Source organism: Leuresthes tenuis, unplaced genomic scaffold (assembly GCF_036924035.1).
Source record: "Leuresthes tenuis unplaced genomic scaffold, fLeuTen1.0.hap1 SCAF_19, whole genome shotgun sequence".
Taxonomy (NCBI): Eukaryota; Metazoa; Chordata; class Actinopteri; order Atheriniformes; family Atherinopsidae; genus Leuresthes; species Leuresthes tenuis.
The window spans coordinates 12,883,320-12,906,925 of NW_027325373.1; the positions used below are offsets into that span (position 1 = coordinate 12,883,320).

The 23,606-nt window shown below is 41.3% G+C and overlaps 2 protein-coding genes across 6 annotated transcripts; one reads left to right on the top strand and one right to left on the bottom strand.

The window, feature by feature from the left end:
• Positions 1 to 1,499: 1,499 nt before the first annotated feature.
• Positions 1,500 to 8,846, bottom strand: coq4 (coenzyme Q4 homolog (S. cerevisiae)). Of its 2 annotated transcripts, none has more exons than XM_072372349.1 (7): positions 8,633 to 8,846; positions 6,441 to 6,593; positions 5,060 to 5,156; positions 4,857 to 4,959; positions 4,582 to 4,711; positions 4,043 to 4,136; positions 1,500 to 3,290 (listed from the first exon to the last, which is right to left on the bottom strand). In XM_072372349.1, the coding sequence occupies exons 1-7, from the start codon at positions 8,844 to 8,846 to the stop codon at positions 3,107 to 3,109; spliced, it is 975 nt and encodes a 324-aa protein (XP_072228450.1). In that variant the 3' UTR covers positions 1,500 to 3,106. The 2 variants fall into 2 exon arrangements, with proteins under 2 accessions (XP_072228450.1, XP_072228449.1); XM_072372348.1 differs by having other exon boundaries at positions 6,441 to 6,596.
• Positions 8,797 to 23,398, top strand: traf2b (Tnf receptor-associated factor 2b). Of its 4 annotated transcripts, none has more exons than XM_072372345.1 (11): positions 8,797 to 8,879; positions 13,456 to 13,658; positions 15,858 to 15,936; positions 16,160 to 16,258; positions 18,429 to 18,590; positions 18,681 to 18,755; positions 19,064 to 19,138; positions 20,366 to 20,584; positions 20,671 to 20,974; positions 21,259 to 21,407; positions 21,511 to 23,398. In XM_072372345.1, exons 2-11 carry the CDS (start codon positions 13,483 to 13,485, stop codon positions 21,727 to 21,729), a joined length of 1,557 nt encoding a protein of 518 aa, XP_072228446.1. In that variant the 5' UTR covers positions 8,797 to 8,879; positions 13,456 to 13,482; the 3' UTR covers positions 21,730 to 23,398. The 4 variants fall into 4 exon arrangements, with proteins under 4 accessions (XP_072228446.1, XP_072228445.1, XP_072228447.1 ...); XM_072372344.1 differs by lacking the exon at positions 8,797 to 8,879 and adding an exon at positions 9,180 to 9,271; XM_072372346.1 differs by lacking the exon at positions 8,797 to 8,879 and adding an exon at positions 9,311 to 9,386.
• The last annotated feature ends 208 nt before the right edge of the window (positions 23,399 to 23,606 follow it).

Here is a 23,606-nt window from a genome sequence, read left to right on the forward strand (position 1 = left end):
GTTTTTAATTGTTTGTTCAAAGTTGTACAACTGGATTTGAATCCTCCGCTCAAATAGTTTTAGACAAATGGAACAAAACGAGCCTGGATACGCTCCCTTTTCATTTTAGGCTTGAAACATAACCTATAACTATAAATAAAAATAAACAAACCGATACGGAGAAGCACAGAGTGACCTGTAAGTTATTTTTCTGATAACAGATCAAGGACATGTGAGCAGAGAGAGAAGGGGGGACCAGATTATGACTTCACTCTCTGGCTATCAGTGAAATTTCTTATCCAAAACAAGTTTTAGATTTAAGTACACTGACCCCCAGCTTTATTAGTATCTTCATTAGGAATGCTGTCTAAGTGAATTAGCTTTTGAAGACAAATATTCTCATGGTTAAGACAATTAACGTTTCAAATTTCTGATCTCCTTACGCTTCATTACATCACCGATCAAGTCTTGTATCAATCAGTGGAACATTATGTCACAAATTACGTCTAAATAAACATTTTTTTAAACAAAAGTTGGGATTTTTTCTCTTCACTTTACACCTTTTTTCTCTCATTTCAAGCTACAGGTTGAGGACAAAGGTTCAGGCGAGTTGGCATGGTAAAGCATGTTGCTTTTCGCCTCTAGGGAGCGCCACATGATTGTCTTTGGTAAAATGGATGGATCGCTGTTTAGTCAGTACTTATATGTGGAACTTAACCGTGAGTCGTGGAGAGCATAAATGTTTCTCATAATATTCAATGTGTAGCAACAAAGTTTTTTCAAAATGAAAGTTACTGTCAGTTCAGAGGCCCATCATCACATATTCATAAAAAAAAAGGTATGCATCTATGATTGCAATGCAGTGAAAAATGAGGCAAAAGTTCTAGCAATATGATACCAGATTTCACACATTTCAAAGTATGTTCCGATGCTGAGAAATGTTATTCTACAACCAGTAAACTATGTGTCAACAGTAAATCCCTCTCTAAGAGTCAGCCGCTGAAAGATGCCCATTTGTATCTAAAGATGCTGCCAACCTGATGTCAAATACAATAATTCAATCTTTTAGGAAATCCTAAGAGCTTGAATAAGGGCAATTGGACTTGTTTCACCTCTCATCCAAAAGGCTTTTTCAGTTCTAAACTAGTTTGTGAGGAGCATCATTATATAAGAAGCAGGGGCGCGGTTCACACTTAGAGGATCATTAAGGTCGTGTGTAACTGGGCCACCGGACCGATGCCTGGGTCGTTTAAAGTCATTCTCAGCAGTGTGTTTACCTGTCTGAATGAGCAAGTTTTGGTCACAGCACCCAGGAAGGGGAATGGTTGCGATACTGCCTGGGGAGGTGAGACGAGGCTGCATTTCAGTGCTGGGAAGGTGATACCTGACACCAGCTCCTCCGTTCAAAGATGTTTTTTTCCCTCATGTTTAACATAGATGGCTTCCTTGACTCCTCTCTGGAACCATCCATTTTCTCTGTGCACATTGCTGTCTTTAAAATAGTGTTTTTGACCCAAAAACATGTTGGTAGCATTGACTGTGGCGCGTTTTTATCCAAAAACAAAGTTTCTGAGTTAACATTCGATGGGGTGTCTTTGTACCATCTTAATGAAACTGAGGGCTTCAGTGATTTCCAAACCACTGCATTCTGTTTTAGTACTAAGGTACTTTCTGTGAGTTTTTCACACTTTTACTATGCATAATAACAGGTGCGTATGTAAAAAACAAACAAAAAAAACCTGACATTCTCAACAATAAAATGTGGAAAAGGCAATGAAACATGATCAGAGAGCAAAGTCAAAGTTGTTTTTTTGTGTGCTTGGTGCCCAAAAGATGACCAAGCCTTGTATTAAAAGCATTACAGTTCAGAGATGTTCTCATTTTTTTCAATTTGACCTTGTAATTATAAACGTAATTTCCAGAAAAAGTTTCAATCTTAGGAAACACACACACGAAAACACACAAACCTCACAGCTTCTCCTGCAGGGCTGTTCTCACTGCAGGTCACTCGCATCCAACAGACATTTCTGGTCTTGGTTTTCGAGCACTGAGATTTCCCCAGACTCCATATTTCACAATAACACACAATGCACAAATGAACCAATGTTTTTTTTTGCAAAACTTTAGATATTTTTCTGACCAACTTTGGCACACAGTGGAGAGCCACCACTCATCACTGCTTGGAAAGACTGAGCCTTTTGGTTAAAGCTCCTTTTATACCTAATCCTGACACCCACACTGTTCAACAATTAATCTGTTGGCTCTTGAATCTTCCAAAACAAAACATTTTCAAATTCTACATTTCTTCATCTGAACACAATGAAGTCTTTTTCTTTCAAAGTTAGACCTTTTAAGTGAAACTCCCAAGAAATAAACAAATCATAGGTGTCAGTTTTTTTGTTGCATTTTAGAAATCTTGTCATCTTCTCTGGAAATGTGGGTTTTACATGATGCCGACTGACTGTCACCAGAACCAGGTTATCTTCTGGATTCAACCGATGTGTCTATTTTTACTTGACATCATTGCTGAAGTAAAGAGGAAGTAAAGTACACAATGAGACTGTCAAAAAGGTCAGCAGATGCAGCTGCACGTTCTCACCCCTCAGCAACAGGTGCACCTGATGCCATTTCCCAGTAACTGTATAAAGTGTAACATATGGTCAGAAATACCCGTTTCACATTTACCAAAAATATCGTATCGATATTAAAATGAGAACTCGAGACCAGTGTCGATATAGCTCTTCAATTCTGTTACCCAACTCTACTATCTATGCGTATAATGTATACAATATATAATGTATATATTTCGACAAATTACACACATCACATTCTGAACGTATGGGTCCAGAGCCAGTTGAACCAGACCTGCATTCACAACATAGAAGACGTAGAACTTTCTACTTTCATTTCATCAGCCGACATGCGATAGGACATTGGCTGATGAAACAAATTAAAATGAGGGTGACAGCTGGAACATTCCAGATCTTGTCAAGAACTTCCCCATTTCTTCAGTAGATAATTGTAGACTTCTCGTAGGAAATTCCAGTGTCATTCTAAAAATATTTCTGGTTTGTCAGCAGTCTTTTTCCAGGCATTTCTTGAACTACTCATGTCTTCTGGCTCTCTTTCAAGTGCTCGTTCCCTTCGTTGCACCAAGTATGGCGGGTGGAGGCTCGATGTTGAGCTCCTGTCTGAGGTCTTCAAGATTCTGCTCCCATCGCCTCTCGTAGAATACACTAAGGACACAGCGGGCACGCCTGCCGTTCTGCACAGCCCAAGGGCCCAAAGATGTGAACAGCGACTCTAAACGGCTGGAGGGCGCAATATGGAAGAAGAAGAATGTGAGCATTAAACAACAATCGAGGGAACCCTGCTGAGATTGATGAGTTAGGTTGAACCACGGCTCAGTTTTCCACACACAGCAAGTTCAACGTTAACGAAAGAGGAAATCCTTGTGATTTACAAGTAAAGACACGGTTCATTTGTTCATCAGTTAGTGGAGTGTTTCCTCTTTTGCTCACGCAGACTTGAAAAGGGTTGGGATCTTTGACAATGAATGGTAATGATACTCCACATTTTGTTCACAGTATTACTGAGTGTCACTACACACAAGATCTGGATGGCTGCTGTGAATATTTACAATATGTAATCGTTCATAGCGCAAACATACAGCGCCCTCCATAACGTTGGGTACAAGGTCACATTTCTCGTTGAGTTCCCCTTCTGCTCGTCAGTGTAAAATTTTAAACCAAACAATTCAGATGTGATTAAAGTTCACATTCCAGGGTCTGATTTAAAGTGTCATTTCTACACGGTGAAACTGAAATGTATGAAAATGACTTTAAATCAAAGCCTGGAATGTGTACTTTAATCACGTCTGAACTGTTTGATTTAAAATTGTACATGTCAAACAAATCAGCTTTATAACCCGACAGAGACAGGGCACTGTTTGAAGACATTTTGATGACTAACTATCAACTAACTAAACGAGCAACTAACTTTTATAGTTTTACAGAGTTCACTAAGTGTGTTGGTTTTCTAGCTCTGAGGAGTCAAAGGGCACCTTGCATTCAGTCGAAGTGGGCCCAGCACAGCTCCCAGAGCGCACATGGGAAGCCCCGTTTGAGCAGCTTCGAACCATTTCACTGCAACTTCACCTGAAACAGGAGGAAGATCCGCAAAAAGAAACAAACATGCAAATTAAAGACAATTAGATATAAAACAGAGGTCATTCAACCGTACAAAGGTGTGAAAACCAACATCTGTAGTGTTAACCTATCTGAGAAAAATAGCTTCCTGGCAGCTCGTTGTACTACAGATCTAATTTAGGAGTATGTTCATAGCAAAACTGACAGCTCACATCCGTATTTTACATTTACATTTACAAGTTTGCATGACTGCAAAGGTGGAGGAGATGTAACAAAGTGAGAGCAGAATGGCTCTGTAACTCAATAAATGTGCGAGTCCAATTGTCCAATGTTAGTTCTACCATGCACACAATATATCTTGCTACAAATTAAACAATTTAATCAAAAATGCAGAAAATTAGATAAACTGGCTTTCATAGATGCTAAAGTGTTTACTTAGTAAGGCCTGACTCACCTAGCATGTTAGTGGGCATGCCCAATAAGGTGTGCAACAGGTCATGGACCTCTCTGTATCTTAGCATGACGTAAGCTAGCTCATCATCGTCCACAAACTTCACGTCCGCCCTTGAGTCAGGGGTGACTTTCTATCAGAAAACAGGACAGAGTTAAGCAAAAAGTGATGGCAAGATATAACGTGAGAGGAGGTATTTTAACAGGTCGAATCAGGACTTGGATATGTTGCAACACGGAGCAGATATCCTCAGTTTTGAGTTTCTGGAGCTCACTCACGTTGTCCTCCAGAAAACGAAGGTACTCTCTCCCAAAAGATCCGTCGGGCAAGGAGGCCATCTTTTTCTGATCCAGAGTGGACAGCCGTATCCTCGGCCTTTCTCTGCAGTGCCAGTTAATAACAAAGCAAGACACGATCCCATCATTTCACAGCGGAGAAAGTGCCCTTTTCAAAAGTACTAAATACACTTAGAGTGACTCACGTCAGAATAGTGTAGCCTTCGGGGTCATTTCTCATTCTGTCTCTGAGTTTGACGAGGGCAAAATGTCCTGTGGTCTCACCGAGCACAGCGACCATGTCTGTGAAGTACACAGAGAGGTTCATTGAACTGAAGCACATTAACAATGCAAAAAAAGAGATTTTCCAACATCACAACTACTTATGCTGTTTGTCTGAGAGTTTCATTCATGTAGACGCTCCAATGAAGGCCTCAGCCTGTGAATTCAGCTGTTCTGTGTTCTCAGAGTCTGTGGGGTAGTTTTTTGTTTTTTTTTTAAATCTGAAGAAATGTCTGTTTGTTGAATAACAATAAAACCAGCCTTTTGTGTTCAGCCTCAGAGATGACAAATGTTTAACTCTTTGAGGGCATGAACTTGGAAAGACCTGGGCGTTTACGAGAAAACAGGAGGGTCAACTGAAGAAACCTGATGGTTATGTATACACTGGAAGCGAGGAGACGTCCTTTATCGACACCTGCGGTCTCAACCTGTGACGAGGCATCAGCTGGCAGGTGTTAATACTCCCTTCCTCTATGAGAGTTTTGACTGATATGCTTTTAATGCTCATTTCTGTTTCTAACGCACATGGGAGCAGTCACTAGAGAAAAAAAGAGTGATTCACTGTGCTTTGTCGGTCTGTGAGGAAAGAACCTCGGATGTGAGAGGTGGTGTCATTTTTAAAAATTTGTAGGCATGGCAAGGACATACTGACACAAGGCTACAAACAAAAGCTGCAGGCTTAAATGCTTTTTAATAAGAAAGCAGCAATAAATTCCCATCTTGGAATTTAGTCACGAGGGCCACAAACAGAAAAATAACTTATCTTGATCTGGGAACATTGATAGAATTGTTGAACTGAGCTCGAAGGTTGATTCTTTACCTTGAAATCAACATTCTGGCAAAATATTACCATCTTAAAGGTTCACTTAAAGCTTTCATATCTTTGCTTTTCTAGAGCTTTGAACCAGCAGCTCGACCTGCTAATGCAGCTCAGAAAGAACAGAGAGCTTTTTGTTCATTTTCGAAGTGGACGACAGACGAGGTGATAGTATGAATTAGCTTTGTACGTTCTGATCAAATCACAGCGACATACGGGTACAATTTCAATGTAATAGGAGAGCGTGGAAAAATGTTTGACTATATGTTTGAGTATACACTGTGTCTTTCTCCTGTATTTGTTTTGTTTTTGTATTGGTGTTTGACAGTAGATATAAAGACAGGACCTTCGGGTCACCAGAGATGCTGGAGTAATATGTTGAGCTGGCATCTTCACCGTTTTGCCCAAAGGAGAGGAAGGGCTTCCAAAAGAAACGTCAGTGCAAACATACCACAGAGAACACGGTGTGCTGAGAGTGAAAATCTCACCATGTCTGTAGGGGTCCTGCAGAGCTGCCACACCAGACCCAACAGCCAACAAGGCTTTCTGGAAGGGGGTAGTGTGGATGTGTCCAGGGTACAGCCCATCATAGCAGCCGTGTGTAAGGTCAGCACGACTCGTGTGCAGCTGGCGGACACACACTGCTGAGACAAAGGAGAAACTGGACCCTGATTTAACAATTCAATGCCACGTAGATAACGCTATACATCAAGTTAAAAACTTTTCATCTGCAGATTAACGCAGTAACAGCAGCAGTTTGTGGCAGCAGGCTGAAAGGAACAAGTCACAGGACAGAGGCTGGGGGCAGAATGGAAGAGAAAGAGGTTGCAGTATCAACATTTACAAGGACCAGAACCACTCACTGAACACCTGCATGTTGGAGGTAAAAGCTAGTGTTAACAGACAAGGACGTATAGATCAAAATCCATTTGCTAAACTATGAAGCAAAGCATGATCTTCTGAATTACTGCTGCTTTTGAACAATGTTCAGTGGAGCATAACGGTTCAGAGGGGACATCAACCGCGCAGGAAGGGAAGGCAGCGGTGCAACAGAGTGCAGTGGCAGCACATGCCGTCTTTTATGGGTTCAGAGATACACAAGACACTGCAAGAGGGAATCCCTCACTGCACATTATGCAGAAAATAAACTTCTATCGTGATGATCCCCTAATCCACAAAGAAACAGATCAGCTGTGCTTATTGGAAACCAAAGTTTTAACCTTCGGAAAAAGATCTTCTCCACAACAGGGCAGATAATAACATAGAAAACGGTTCTATCCAGCGACGCCAAGTTGAGGCACCCAAATCCCCAGAGATTCAAACTGATACAGCTCCAGTATGAACACAGTCTCAGTATAGTTTAACGCCCATCTGGCCTTTGAGATGGTTTGAGCTGTGGATACATATATTTCATATTTCCTTCTATATTGAATTTGAGGATGGAGCCCTGGGGATGCAACATGTGATTGTAGTTTTCTAAAATAATAATAATGTGAAAGGGGTAATATAAACCAAACATTCGATATGCATCTGAAAAATTCTCAGTGGGGTTAAGGTCTCTCTCTCTGTGGTGGTCAATCCATGTGTGGAAATGATGCCTCATGCTCTAGGAATTTGAAGTTGATGAATCCTTGCAGAGGAATTTTCCCATGTGATGGGCGAGGGAGCAAAAAGAAATGTATCAATGGAAAAAAACTCTTTCAGCACCAGCATCCAGCACCTCGTGCACCAGCCTTCTAACCCTGATACACACATGACTCAGGAGATATCTTTATTTATCAGATAACGTGGCCTAGTTCAGTTGTTGCAAAGTCCAATCTTCATGCTCCCGAGCACAAGCCTTTTTGTCTCCATCAGCCTCACTGATAAGCTGTTTTATCCGGTACCTTAAGTTCTCTTCATTCACGTAGAAATACTCCTTCTTTCTCTATTTCCCTCCTCATTACCTTGACCTTCTACTGTTGATTGTGACGCCCAACATTTAAATGATCTCTGATCACATTCACTAAAGATTTCCCTCAGACAATGTTTCCTCATCAAATACCAGTTTTAATAGCTTCTGTGATCTCCTCAGGTTTTGTTGACCAACAATTTGACCTTTCTGAAACAGAGTGGCCTACAGGGGGTGTGTCCTCTAATATGGTCGTGCAATGAATGAGATGCTACATCAGTAGCATCTCATTCACTGCATCAGTTTGAGTAAAATAACTGTTGCCAGCTGCAAAATGTGAATTCATATATCACATACTATATACTGTAGTAGCCCACTTGCACACCTACAGGCTTTGACCTATTTACTTAATCAAATCATGGTGGCGATTTTATAGATGTGCAAACTATACAAATCATGAGACAAGAAAAGGAAATCCTTTATTTATCACTAGTCTCAGATAATTCTGCTACATTTAACATTGTATTTCAGAAGGTTTAACGACGATTTGCTCGAACTCAGCTATGACACTAAACAAACTGAATTAACTAACTTTACCATACAACAGATATCACGTCATCACGTTATAAACGATCCCTAATATTTTCTCTATTTCAGCTAACCGCTACGTAGCCCGCGACTAAGACTCCACGCTGCTTACTGTCAGTAACAAAACGGCTCATTTGTCTAAATGTTTATTTCTTAAAAGCATTTGAAATTGCGAAGAAGGGCACCGACGCAATGCCATACCTTTAGATATTAAAGTGAAGTGTCGCTGGTTTCTCCGGAGGGTTTGACAAGGACGCAGCCACATTGCGAGCCGTAATGCGCATGCGTCATGACGCGTGGTATAACGCTTCCTCGGTGGATAGTCAAACAGACGGAAGTGCTTTAAACTTGTAAACAGGAGTAGTAAAGGGCGACTTGTCCTTTCACTGCAGCAGTGGAGTAATTTCGTTTTCATTCTTTTCAGCTCACATCTATTCGAGACGCCAAGGTTGGTTGGCTGAATTTGATTCTAGCAATGTGATTCAAACGGATCTTTTTGCTCCCTCTGCCTGCTCGTATTCACTTATTAAACTGTAAATAAATATGTATAAATATGTAAGCACTGCCTAACTTAGCTGTACTGTTAGTCAAATAAAAGTTGCGAACATACTCACACAAACCAATACGTTTAACGCAATCGCTCAGTCACATATTTCCGGGTCTTTAACCAGGAAAAAAAAGTAGAAGTAATAAAGAAATTGATAGAGATGATTTGCCTCGCAGTGAGGTCTGGGGACTTGACAACTTGGTCACGTGTTTCGGGGAGTTACCTCCCCATCGTGAAATACTAGGGCTGAGAGGTGTCGCTTTTAAGACGAGGAGGCACTCCTTGCATGCTCGGTGAGTAAAGGATTCATGTTTGGTCGCTGTGTAGCACGGAGAGTATTCTCTGTGGTTAAAGGGCAAGACCGAGCAGGAGCACGGCTCGCATACCGAGAGCAGGCAGAGCACAGAGGTTGTTTTCAGATTTCAAACAGTTGGCGCAGCTCCGTGGAGCAGCTGCTGACGTTTGTTTTTATTAGAGCTTGAGGAGGACATTGGTTGTAGTTTGCTGAGCAGTGTTTTGTCTTAATAACGCAGCTACTCTATCTGACATGGACTTGATTGAAAAGCTCTCTCTGGTGCAAGCTGCAGTCAACCAAAGGTCATTCTTTTTTTTATTTTATTTTATTTTTTTTATCACACCTCAGCCTTTATTTGTGGATAGTAGCTGCTTCACTTAGAAATATCTTTTTAAAAGCTTTTGCATTTGTCCTGGACCAGGAGAGTCAGGCTTCTAAAGGTTGCCAGATCCAGTAATAGTCGTCATCAGCTCTGGAGCTGCTGCTCCTCCATAAATTGCTATGGACACGTAACCTAAACAGCAGCTTGTGTGTTCTCTTGTGCCCTCCACAACAGAGTTTTTAGCAAGTTTGACAGGAACTTGTTTAGTTACATAGAAAAAAAAGTATGTTGACTAATACTTTTTTTAGTATTAAAGCTATCATGTAGTTTTGAGTTTGTTATCTGCCACTTATTCAGAGAATTTAGCAACTCACATTTCTGGGTCTCCCGCCTAGAACAGCTTCCTGTTACAAGTTGATAAGAATGGATCCAAATGGATTGATATCACATTAACAGAGAAGGATCTGAGCATTTAGCAAAAGTTACTCTAATTTCTTTAAAACAAACTTCTTTTTTTAATTTATTTAAGCTCTGATAAATTAACTAAGTGATAATGGTCAAATGAAAAATACTTTATTTATTTATTCCCAAAGGCATAGTATAATATGTTATATTATATTATATCATATGAGTTAACATTTTGTTTTGTTAGGAAATATTAGCAGTGGTGTTTAAGTTTTAAATTTGGTTCGAAAGGCAGGCAAAAGCCTTTAATTTCAAAAGTTGGCATTTAGTCGTTAACTGTTTTATTGGGGTGTAACAGAGGCATGGAAGTATGACTGTCATTCAGAGAATATGATGAGTCTCAGCTGATGAGTCTCATGATGAGCATGAGATGTGTTTCAAGTGTTCTGGTGAAAAGTCAGTGGGGAATTTAGTTTGTGAGCTGTCTCCTATTTAGTGGCTCGTTTCTCAAATCAAAATGTCAGGCACCACAACGGCTTTCTTGTGCCTGCCTTTTGCTGTCTTTAAGCTTGTCATTTTTACTTCCCCATGTGGAAATTTTCAGAGGACTTCCCTCTCTGAGAAAAGCTTGTTTTTTTTTTTTTTTCCACCGGGGGGAAATTTCAAGTTGTTCTACTTTATTTTGATAAGTCATGTTATCAAAAAAAAGTCTGCTCACTTCACACTTGAACTGAAAGATAAGAGCTTTTTCCTTGTTTTGGAGCCAACAATAAACTTTCTTTGGTGTATATAACAAAAAGTTCTGCAGGATGTTTGAATGCAAAGGTCATTGACATTTTGGTTGCTGGGTGTTCTTTGATATTCTGGTAAGACCTGCTTTGAATGCTTGCAGAGACATTTTTGTACATGTTATATTTTGCCGACATGCAGCTGAAGTCTGTTGATATTCTTCGCAGAGTTTTGAGTCGCTCACACCAACGTGAAAGCACTTAAAATACCCCATTTTGCAGGAAACCTCATAGACACAAAGTGGGTGTGTGAGAATATATCAGTGATGGCAACTTTGGTTATGGAAATAAAAACTTCCCACTCCTATCCCACAAGGGTTTTTTTTCCTCCTGTGGTGTATTACATATGTTAAATAAGGGAGCATTCAAACATTTGTAGAAAAAGAGATCTTTGCAAAGGCAGTAACAAGGGGAGGAAATTATTGTCTCAGCTTACATTTTATTTGGATAGTTGGATAGGAATGACTAACTATGCACTCAAGTTCAAACAAAGCCAGTGCTATATCATTCCTGGCATTGTTAATGAGCTGGAAGGAAATGACACGCAATATCCGTGACTCGTCAGCCAGAAAACCTCAGCATGAGAAAGATGAACCCATAATGGGGGCATTATGCAGTGAATCACTTATTTCATTTACCATGTGATAGACATGGATACGTTTGATCTCCTGTTGGGGTATTTTTAGTCACTTCCTACAAGTTGAGACTTGTGACACTTGTTGTGTGTGTGTGTGTGTCCTAGTTTGGGGATTATGGCCCCAAGTGCTCCGATCACCACTGGTGCCACTGCTGCCTTCAATTCTCAGATCTTTTTGAGCTCGGAACCATAGGAACGTTATATGTGTTGATGGCACAGACTTTGTTTTTACTATTCAGCTGTCTTTTTAGGATCTGCCTCACACTTCGTAGGTATTTGGTTGTGGCTGATCTCCTTGTGGATGCCCTTTACCTGTGGGATCCCAAAGTATTTGCACCGTCCTCAACATCTGCTGCAGTGTCCTCTGGCAGTTCAACCCCTCCAGTCTTGATCACCTTGCTTCTCTTTGATATAATTTGGCTGCATTTATCTACTCTGAATGACATGCCAATGTCCTTGCGGTATATCCCGTTGAGGTGTATCAGTGAGTCGATATCTCAATCAGTCCTGACATTCAACTTGATGTCATAGAGGAGGTGGATGATGGTCGCTCTACTTTGGAGCCACTCTTTGTGGTGATGTGCCTGAGGGGGTTCAGGCCTATGCAGAACAGCAGTGGGGACAGAGCATCTCCTTGGTAGACGCCACACTTGATGTTCGCTTGTGCAATTGACTTAGAATTGGCCTCCAGGGTTTTCTTCCACAGCCTCGTTGAGTTACTGATGAAGGCTCTTCCAGGCGGTGCATAGTGTATGTCTTGATTTTAAGCTGCTGTTTAGCTCCTCGGGTGTTACTTCTAAGTCCCCTCTTGGCCCCCGCTCATGTATTGGTCCATGTGCCTCCTCATCTTATCTTATGATGCCTGACAGGAGCTTCCGTGTTCCGGGTTATTGGCCAGTAGCTGGATGAGTTTTTGTTTCTCTTTAAACTTTATTTGTAATGGTGACAGCGTTTCTACGTTATCTATTATCACAAAAGTGTGATTTAGTTGTTGGTATGTGACATAATACTGTAAAGCCTAACAATGTTGTAACTGCAATATCGCAGCCCCCGGCCACTCTGGGGCAGCTTCAGGCCCGAGAATGTGCTTAATAAAGGTCGGTGTACTTGAAAATGCGTCGGAAGCACATAGGTTCACTGAGTTCTGTAGTGTAGCTTTAAAAGACTTCATACCTCTTCGACTGAGGTTTGATATTTTTCCAGTGTCATTCTTGATACTTTCACTCCATGGCTCTAATGAGGGAAGCATATGAATCTCCATACATGGTGGCTTTAAAGGTACAGTGTGTACGAAGTGCGCATTAGGGCAAGGATTTTTGTCTATTTTAAGCTACTGTACAAACATACATCACATTTCTACCAATAGATTGCCCTAAAATCCACACTTTGGTGCGTTTTCAGTCAAACTGAGAACAAATGGAGTGTGTAAGCGAAGACCATTGGCCCTACAGGGTACGGAAGCGTGGGCTTTTAAAAAAATGTCTGTAATTACCATATTGAACGTGTTACAGTGCTCTGGTGTGTTTATTGTCGTTGGTTGTCATATTTTTCAGTTGTTCGGTTGTCCTCTTCTTTTAACTTTACATTCTGCAATATTTCCTTTGATATTGATGGATTGAAGTGTTCGCAAATTCTCAGAAAAATGCTTGTGCATTGCATCAGTGCATAAGGTGTCTGGTATCTCTACACTATCATGTGACTGCCTTTTCCGATCTTGCAAATATTGCAAATATGTGAAACTTTATTTGACTATGAGATAAGATGACAGAAGTTAATTTTTGCATGCTTTTATCCCTTAGTCATGCCACGCCACGTGAATGAAGGTTAAGGATGGTTTTGCAATGACAACTCAGTCTTACTGTGGAATTATCTGCTTAACGGCTCAGAGAGCATGACAACCTTGTAATTTACTGATAATGTTAGTGTTAAAACACAAAACACTGCGATTAATGGGCTGTGTTCCCACTGTGCAGTGGCAGTAAAGTGTGGTTTTGCTTTCAACAGCTGCTTTGTGTTGCTTTCATTCGCAGGATTCAACACCAGATTAATGGAGAAAAATGGCTCGCATCTCATTGGACTGTCAAAGCTCTTTACCAGGGATTCCCCTCAGTGTGCTGTCAGTGCCCATGGAGAATAAATACAAATGTCAGCAGTGTCTTCAGGTCCTGAGGAAGCCTGTCCAGGCTCAGTGTGGCCACCGCTTCTGTGTACACTGCTTCAAGCAACTCACCAGGTAGACAGGAGGTCCTTAGACCACCCACAAGTGTGTGACATGCAAACACCTTCCGCCTCCTAATGCTTCCCCTCTTACTGGATATGCCTCAGCGCATCCTGTGTTCTTAACTCTGCTCGCATCTGGGAATTTTTTTCGCACCCGAATTTATTTACTTTTAATGCAGACTCATCCCTAACACTGATGTCAGGGAATCACAAGGATCTGGCCATGCTGACTTATTCTTACTGGACTTGCTGACTCATTCCAAGGTGTTCATTGTTTTCCTTTCCACCTCTTTTCCTGAACACAGACGCCCAGTTGCTCATCACTGCATGAATGTGCATTGATAATACACTGGTGTATCACCTTATGTTCAATGACGCCCTTGCAGTATCATTAAATGTAAGGAAGAAAAGACACTGATTTTAAAAAGAAATTGAATGACTCTAGCTAAATATTACAAGGGACATCGAACTAAACCTTCAAACTGTGTATAGACCAAAGCTTCGCTTTGTTTGTCATCAAACATTTGCACAACGGGATAAAAACGCTTGTTGTGAAATTCATGGTTCACCTGGATTGCTTCAATGCTGGTGTCTTGTGAAATTTGTCATATGTCAAAGAAAGCTTTTCTCAAGACCTATCAGTAAAGCACCCAAGCACTTTTGCTAATTATTTCAGCATTTGTCTTTTTTTTTTACAGTGCCTTGCAAAAGTATCCACCCCCTTTGCTACGAAGCCCCTAAAAAGTTCTGGTGCAACCAGTTACCTTCAAAAGTCACACAATTAGTGAAATGAAGTCCACACGTGTGCAATCTAAGTGTCACATGATCTGTCGGTATAAACACACCTTTTCTGAAAAGCCCCAGAGGGGCAACACCACTAAGCAAGAGGCATCACACCATGAAGAGCTCGCCAAACGAGTAAGGGACTAAGTTGTTGAGGGGCCACCCACCAAAACTCACAGACCGGGCAAGGAGAGCATTAATCAGAGGCAGCACAGAGACCAAAGGTAACCCTGAAGGAGTCTGACAGAGACTGGAGCATCTGTCCATAGGACCACAATAAGCAGCACACTCCATAGAGCTGGGCCTTATGGAAGAGTGGCCAAAAACAAGCCATTACTTAGTGTTGAAAATAACAAGGCACGTTTTGAGTTTGCCAAAAGGCATGTGGGCAGAGCCCGAGATGTATGGAGGAAGGTGCTCTGGTCAGATGAGACTAAAATTGAACTTTTTGGCGACCAAGGAAAACGCTTTGTCTGCCGCAAAGCCAACACATCCCATCGCCCGTCCCCACGGTGAAACACGGTGGTGGCAGCATCATGCTGTGGGGATGTTTTTCAGCTGCAGGGACTGGGAAAACTGGTCCGAGTCGAGGGAAAGATGGATGGTAATAAATAAAGGGATATTCTCGAGCAAAACCTGTGTCAGTCCGCCTGTGAGTTGAGACTGAGATGGAGGTTCATCTTCCAGCAGGACAATGACCCAAAGCATACTGCTGAAGCAACAGGAACGGGAAACTTTTAAATGTGTTGGAAGGGCCCGGTCAAAGTCCAGACCTCAATCCAATTAAGAATCTGTGGTTAGACTTAACGATCGCTGATCACAAGCGAAAATCATCCAACATGAAGGAGCTGGAGCAGTTTTGCCTTGAGGAATAGGCAAAAATCCCAGTGGCAAGAGTGACCCAGAGCGACTTGCAGCTGTAATTGCAGCAAAAGGTGGCTCTACAAAGTATTGACTTTGGGGGGGGGGGGGGGAGGGGGGGGGGGGGGAGGGGTGGACAGTTATGCTGTTATTTTCTCCTATTTGTTGTTATATATATATATATATATATATAAAAAACAATACATGTTCAAAGTTGCAGCCTTGATCTGTAAATGAAATGGTGCAAACTCTCAAACAATCCAATTTAATTCCAGGTTGTGAGGCAACTAAACATGAAAAATGCCAAGGGGGGTGAATACTTTTGCAGGCCACTGTGTTTTGCGTTGGTCATTGATTTGGCTTAAAATTTTCTTCTTGTCTTAGTGCACTAAGACAAGAAGAATGCTACAAGCTTCGCTCACTTCCATTGCATTTATGATGATTCATAATGATTCAGCTACCTGAGCTGTCATTCTTGTTCATGTACAGTATTAGTGAGTATTTGCTGACTGTTTGTAACATGCTGGTATTTTTGCTGTTTTGCTGTAAAACCTGTTTTGTTTATTAGCTCTGGGCCAAAGCCTTGTGAAGCATGCCGCCAAGAAGAGATATATGAAGAACCTATATCTATACTTAATAGTAATGAGGTAAGTTCTGAAATATGCACCCTTTTGTCAACACAGTTATTTTAAGAGGACTGTCTCTTACTCATTTAAAAAAAGGTTTAGCTACAGCCTCACGGGGGTTTCCATAACCACACAATGAATCCTTCTCTGTCTGCTTGCTGGTTCAATTAGTGGCTTTTATTTCCTCACAGAGGTCTTTGTTCTTTCCCCCTTCCCTTCCCTTCCCATCCCCACCCCCCACCAGGCATTCCCAGACAATGCAGCAGGTCGAGAGATAGCAAGTCTGCCTGCCAGGTGTTTGAACCAGGACTGCAACTGGACTGGATCTATAAAGGAGTATGAGGTGAAGTATAAAGTTATTCTTCTCTGTTTATTGCTGCTTTCTTTTTAGAGCCCATTCGAATCCTTACACTAGTTTCAGTTTACTCAAAACAGTACTGTCAGTACTTTTCTGTTAAGTGGCATGTGTGACCTGACAAGTAAAGTATTTTTCATTTCCCGGTCATGTTTTCCCCAAAGTATACAGTTCACATAATGGCTCAATGCTGTTCTCTGGGTTTTTTTTTGTTTTTTTTTACAAGCAAAGCAGCCGCTGTAATCTGAGAAAACAGGAAGTGAAATTTAAAATGTGGGCTGGAAAGTCCCCACTTTTCTAGCTCACGTAACAACAAACAGCTCAGTGGAAAGTACCAGCATGGAAGGTCATTTGATTTGAGATTAGTGTGACAGATTATGGAGGATTACCTAACCATAAAAAAAAATAAAAATTCAATAAACGAAAGCAGATAAAACCTGTCATTTTATAAAGGCTACATATGACAAAACAGGGGAAAGGTCAGACACTGAGCTGTGACAGACAGAAAGAAAGCTCCAGCAGAATCATGTTATCTGTTTGTTTCAGTTTTTATGTGTCTGAATGACTGTCATCTCTCTCCAGTTTTGGTTCTACTCTGAATATCGCTGTCAGTTGCTCTGTTTATCACAGAGACAGCCTCCCAGTGCTTGATTCTGTCTTTTGTCTGTTGCTGCTTTTATTAGCTTTACTGTACAGTCTCATGTAGATCTGGTACCACACTGCAAATTTTCAAAATGATGTGTCGGCAGGATATCGTAAGTTAGATTACTAAACCGATGTTGAAGAACATTTTGCATGCTTTGCAAATGATAGTCTGCCTGGTTAGTTCGCTGACTTGCTCCCTTCGCCGAGGTGTCGGCGTGTGCTATTGTTTCATTGCGGCACTCATGAAATGATTGCTATGCAGTACTATACACCCACATGTTTATGCAAACTGTCATGGATTACTTTATTTTAGTCGCCGTCATCTGGAAGAGCCGCTTTGTTGTTCGCTGCTAGCCATACACGCCCAAAACAAGGTTTTGAAAAGAGGGCTAGATGTGTTGGAGTGGCGCTCGCAACAAAACTATCGAGGATGATTCATTTCCATTCTTGTGGTTCGGTTTAAGGTTTGTATGTGTTGCAAGTTTGAAATGAGAGCAGTCAAATCGAAAAAATGGGCTAACATACCTGATCTTCCTGCCATGTGGCTCCGTCTATAAGCGGTGTTGCCAGTCATTCTGAGAGGAAACGATTTCCTGCTGGGCGGCGCTTCTGGAAAGTGGGCAGCGCATCTCGTTCTGACCCCATCCCTTACGCCGTAGTTTAGAATCTACATTATGGACGTCTTCACTAGATCACCGAGGATTTTAGAGTTTGAAATAAATGATTAAAAAATAAATAAATAAAAAAAAACGTTTATTTCCTCAATTTGTTGCTGCGTTTCCACTTTCTTATTTCTGTACTCCTTATTTCAACATCTTTGAGTTTCCTTCAGTTTTTTTTATTTAAATCGGGCGTTTGAAGAACTTGTTATTCCACTTCTTCGTTCATGGTCGGCATACAAATGGGAAAAATCTTAGGTCCTAGAGGGGTGCCACATAGCCCAGCCGGTTAACCCTCCTTGTACAGAAGGTGTACTTTCTCGACACAACCGGTCGGGTTTGAGCCCCGCCCTTTGGCTGCATGCCCCACTCTCTCTTTGCAGCAATTTCTGTCCATCTACTTTTGATTAAAGGCCACTACCATCCAGAATATTTTTCTTATTTGGCTACAGAGGAAAGGAAATACTTTACTGAAAATTCATAATCATTGAATAATAATGACTTCCTTTTTCACAGTTGAATGATTGCACCGTGGTTTTATTCTTATGGACTGAAAAGAATACCTGCTGCTCCTGTTCTTACACATTGCTGACTTTAATACACCTCACCCACACCCTGTCCAATGTAACGTCTGTTGAATAGCTTTTCAACCGTCTATGTGTTTTAAATCATGCGGGTGTAACTTTCTGTCAAACCGATTATACGTGCACTTACATAACCCATAGCACCATGAAGACCACACCTAACAATTCAATGTCATCTTTTGAAAAGGCCGAGAATAGCAGACATAGTTGTCCTGTGTGAGAACAGCAGATGGTTTGACGGCAACACTGCGTATGCCTTTCTTTTTTTAGGCTCAACACGAAGGCCGCTGTGAATATGAGCGGGTTCAGTGCGAGGCCTGCCAAAACTTTATTGTTCGCCGGGACAAGGACAGACATAATGAGAGAGAATGTGAGGCGAGGACTCTCAACTGCAAGTACTGCAAGGTGACGTTCAACTTCAAGGACATCAAGGTGAGAAATGGTGGATCGTGTGCAGTAAAGCACTCGCTGGTTGTGTTCGAACGAATGCATGGATTCATCCTGATCTATGTGACATTTTAGGCCCACGATGAGATTTGCCAGAAGTTTCCCTTACAATGCAAAGACTGCGGCAAGAAGAAGATCCCAAGAGAAAAGGTCGGAGCTGGTTTCTCATCCTCTCATAGAAGTTTCTTTGGTGATTTCATGTGTTTAAAATGACATAAGACGGTGGTGAAAGTCTTAAATGTGTGGCAGCATTAAAAAATACATTAAATTATAAAATATTGGCCAGAATGTGCTCAATGTGCTGATTCATATAGTGAACAGCTTGAGTTGCTCATCTCAAGATCACATTCCTGCTGTGACATTTCAGTTTCTTTCTGACCAAGCATCCTTTCATCCACTTTCATTCTGATGCTCTCTCTCTTTACTAACTCTTTAACTTTCCCTTTGACCACTTTTAGTTCAATGATCACATCAAGTCCTGCGCCAAGTCAAAGAGTGCCTGCCCGTTCAGCGAAGTGGGCTGTAAATCTGTGGTATGTACAGTAAACTCAGCCGGAATATTCATTTCATTACATTAGGGTTTTATTGTTAAGCGTTTGCACTCAAAATAAGCGGTAGGAACGCAACCACCAATCCGATGGTAGGACATTCTGTCACTGTGGACCCTAAGCTTAGAAAGGTGCTGTGTAAATTCAGCCTATTTCACATTTTCTTTCAGATTGGAGTTCAGGAAGACTTCCAATAATCCACTCGCTGTGCTAAACTGGGCTAACTGCCCGCTACACATGTGAAATACTGTAGATGTAAATCATCTCCAACTGGAACACAAATATAACCATATGGCCCGAAAAGTATAGTCAGTATTAAAGGGCTAATTTAGCTTTACGCAGACTTATAAGTATCTGTATTTATATTATTATAATATTATAATATTGCAGCTACAGCTCATGACTACAAGCACTCACAAGCCTGATTCTAAACTTGAAAATTTCCCATATTGGCCAAAATATAGTCATAAACAAAGATTGGCAAACTGCATATGTGTTCCCGCACTATTTTTTATCAAATTCCTTTGAAGTGGGCGGAGCTAAATTTGGTGAATGAAACCGAGAACCTGCAAACAGAGATTAGTATCAGTATTTGAATAAAGATATGTCGACAGTTGAGAAATTCTTATCTTTCCTGATGCTATCAGTCTGATCATATCAAAGTACATCCACGCGCTTGGCACGAAGTTAACCTGCCAAGGCTTGGGTAAAAAGTACACCCACAAAACGGAACTTTGTCTCTGTTTAAATAAGGTTTCATATACCTGAGGGTTTCCTGTCCACTAAATCCTTTTACTTCTCAGCCACTGAAGACACCTAAAACTTTAAATAAACTTTTATTCTAAATGATCGACTTTGCCTTCATGATTATCAATATTTAAAAACAAAACATTGTTTCTTTTACATATGATGTGGCGTTCACTTTACATCGGTTAAAAGAGAAAAGCACGAACACGTTGCTTCAGCTCTGAATAAGAGAAACTAAATTCTGACCATTGTTCTCATTCCTTTTACGGTATCTCCAAATACTTTTCTAACCGACTGGACTAGTTTTAAACCGTTTGTCGAGTTGCTTCCAGATCGCGACAGATGTCAGCGTTTTTACCGTTAAACACAGCTTTGGAAACAGCCGCCTGACAGACTGGGTCATTTTTACAGGTTGAGTTTGTCCCTCAGATGTAGTTTAATAATCGCGGCTGTGTTTCTCCTCAGATCGAGAACGGGAAGCTCAGTGACCATGAGCACAGCAGCACCATGGAGCACTTGCGTCTGCTGCTGCCCATGGTGCTGTCCATGTCTATGGCCCGGACGCGGGCCGACGCTTCCGGACCCGGTGAGTGGCAGGAAGACTCTGGTTTGGGTCTGTACAGGGCTCCCGACGAGGGAAGCGGCGCTGCTGCCACCACGCAGTCAGTGGACCTGGATAAAAAAGTGAGCTTCATCATATCAGATGCTGTGCGTTTCTTAAAGACTGTTTCTTACGAGATTTGAAAGGTAATTGTCCTGTTTTCTGACAGGTGACTGCTCTAGAAAATATTGTGTGTGTCCTGAACCGGGAAGTGGAGCGCAGTTCTCTTACTCTGGAGGCCTTTGCCCATCAGCATCGGTTAGATCAGGAAAAGATTGAAAGTCTGTCCAGCAAAATACGACAGCTTGAAAGAACGATGAACATGAGAGACTTGCAGCTGTCTGAAACCGAGCAGCTGGTACGAGAGCTCCAGTTCTGCACCTACGATGGGATATTTGTCTGGAAAATCACAGACTTCTCGCGCCGCAGGCAGGACGCTGTGGCTGGTCGAGCACCTGCAATGTTCTCACCAGGTAGGATGAGCAATGTCATCACCGCCCAGCCTATATTTCAAAGCTGCCAGTTGTACTAGAAGGGTATCTTATGACCTCAGTGAAAGACTTTCAGTATGTGAGTGAGCCAAAATGATCATGTGCTTAGTATGATGTTAACTGTTGGCGTGACGACAAGGGAAATTCCTATTCACTACACCCTTGTTGATCTTCAGGGAGTATGCAAGTCACTCCTAGTCACTTGTGGCTTTTTTAAGGCCTTGTTTATAGTCTAGTAAAGTTTTTCTTTTCCCTCCCTTTTGCAGCATTTTACTCCAGCAAGTATGGCTACAAAATGTGTCTCCGGCTGTATTTGAACGGCGACGGAACGGGCCGAGGAACGCACCTTTCACTGTTCTTCGTTGTCATGAGGGGCAAGTGCGACGCGCTGCTCAAGTGGCCGTTCAGTCAGAAGGTACAAATATGGAAGAATAAGGGTTCATCCACAACCGCCAATGTGTAAATGGTCCAAAAGAAAAGAAAAAAGGAAAACGCTGACGTTCGCTGCTTTTCCTCAGGTGACGCTGATGTTACTGGATCAGAACAACAGGGAGCACATTATCGATGCTTTCCGGCCGGATGTCACGTCCACATCTTTCCAGCGGCCGATCAGTGAGATGAACATCGCCAGTGGCTGCCCACTCTTCTGTCCACTGGCTAAGCTGGCCGGCAAGAGCCCTTACATGAGAGATGACACCATTTTCATCAAAGCCATTGTCGACCTTACAGGCTTATAGGGGCCAATTGTGGAAGTTGCCCCTATAAACATCCATTATCTCTATCATTGTATAGAGATGCTGTGGAGATACATTTGGACAAATGATCAAATGTATTTATATAATTATACTAAAATAGAAATAACTATTAATGATAACTATAAACAACTATTACTTTATGGAGAAATTCAGACGATTCACCATATTTTGAGTCGTCCTATGATAAAATATTTTATATAAAGCATACAATATAGATTATTATTAGATATCCATGTCATTTTTTTTTTTTTTTTTTTTGTCACAGCTTTGTTAAGACAGTTTTTGCTTTATCGACACGCTTTGTCCGATTTCTAAAGTTCAGTGTTGCTGGCGAGTTAGAAATAAGCAAAATATGAACAAACAAAACTGCGTCAGCCAGATTAAAACAGACTTCCCAGCTACAAACTGTAATGCGCCCGTTTTCCCTGAAAAGCACGATATTCATTCATATTTCTTGCAATCTATAAAGGCGAGAGCTGCCGCAGCTGCTTTTTCACACGTGGACACGTAGCAACGACATATGATGGAACTCTGGTGGGTGAAAAATGTTTGTCAGAAGCGCGATTGTCATCTCTTCAGCGTCCACTAGAATTATATGCACATATCTGCGAATTTGCCTTTATTTGTGCGATCCAAACAAAATCGCACCATTCAACCAAATCTAAAAAAAATATGATTTTTTTTTTTTTAAGAGAAGTACTTCATATCCTTGTAGCGTCAGATTGACTTTGGCAGGAAGTTAAGCTACCAAAGCTTGGATAAAAAAACCCCTCCAAACCTGGCGTGATCTTGAGATGAGCGTCACATTCAATGAACTTGCGTCAGTTAATTTGCAGCTTCGATAAATATTCAGCCTCTCTAAATTTTGTGAGTAGGTTTTCGAAGTGTAAACCACTGACATTAGCTGCCTTCCAGCCAGTTTAATATTTCGTCTTCAGTTTCCACCTTTTCTTGGCAAAGCGACTGTCTTGATTCGACAGTGAAGTGATATTTCATCATCAGTTACTTATAAATATCTGATCTAGCTCCAAACTTAAAAAGTTCACTTGGAGCAGAACTTTATGGTTTTAGTTCACCACCAGTTGTACAATATATATATGTGTGTGTGTGTGTGTTGAGGGGGGGAGGGGTCAACCCTAAAAACAATCATATGTCATTTATTCTGTCATTAATATCACAGCTAAAGGAGAGGACTGTAAGAATATATAACATCGTGTTGAAAGCTATCTTGTAAAACCATATTAACTAACAGAATTAAGCCTAACCTAAAGTACAGCCTGCAGTATTTTATAGACTCCTCTCCCTCTTACAATGTTTGTGTTTTTTTAATGGATTTTTGTGGAATAACATTTTCTTTCACTGTGAAATGTAGAACTGCAGAAATTGCTGAACGTGTCACATAAATATGCCATTTCTTGATATTGACAACATTTATTTCTCACTTTGAGTACCTTAAACCACCTCATATTGACTGTGCCGACTGCTGTATATTAGGTTAGAGTACAGATGTACACCTGCACCACGCGTGGAGGCTATTTTTCTACAAGTCTGATTTAGAATGCACTCTTTTCTTATTTCAGCCTGAATTTGCCCTGATGTCTGACTCCCTGCCGTCTGAACGATCAGTTAAATAATAAACTGCTCAACAAATCGATGGTGAACATTATTATATGCTTTGAGGATAAATCGACCCCAGAACCCGTTGGAAAAACATTTTCACACGTATAAATGAGCGCATGCGTCGCAAAAAAAGGTCCCTGAGCCTGCCTGAAAGCTACTTCTGTCACAGTTCTCAGTACTTGTATCATCATTCTCAACCAAACGGGAACGTGACAACTTTCCCCTCATTTGTGTTGAAG

Excerpts from the sequence above, each read along its gene's own strand:
- coq4 (XM_072372348.1), bottom strand. The coding sequence starts at position 8,846 with ATGAAAACGAAATTACTCCACTGCTGCAGTGAAAGGACAAGTCGCCCT. Across the intron at positions 4,137-4,581 it reads CATGCCCACTAACATGCTAG|GTGAAGTTGCAGTGAAATGG; the intron begins GTGAGTCAGGCC and ends CTCCTGTTTCAG. Across the intron at positions 3,291-4,042 it reads CCACTTCGACTGAATGCAAG|CCGTTTAGAGTCGCTGTTCA; the intron begins GTGCCCTTTGAC and ends TGCGCCCTCCAG.
- traf2b (XM_072372345.1), top strand. The coding sequence starts at position 13,483 with ATGGCTCGCATCTCATTGGACTGTCAAAGCTCTTTACCAGGGATTCCC. Across the intron at positions 15,937-16,159 it reads CTATACTTAATAGTAATGAG|GCATTCCCAGACAATGCAGC; the intron begins GTAAGTTCTGAA and ends ACCCCCCACCAG. Across the intron at positions 20,585-20,670 it reads CAGTGGACCTGGATAAAAAA|GTGACTGCTCTAGAAAATAT; the intron begins GTGAGCTTCATC and ends GTTTTCTGACAG.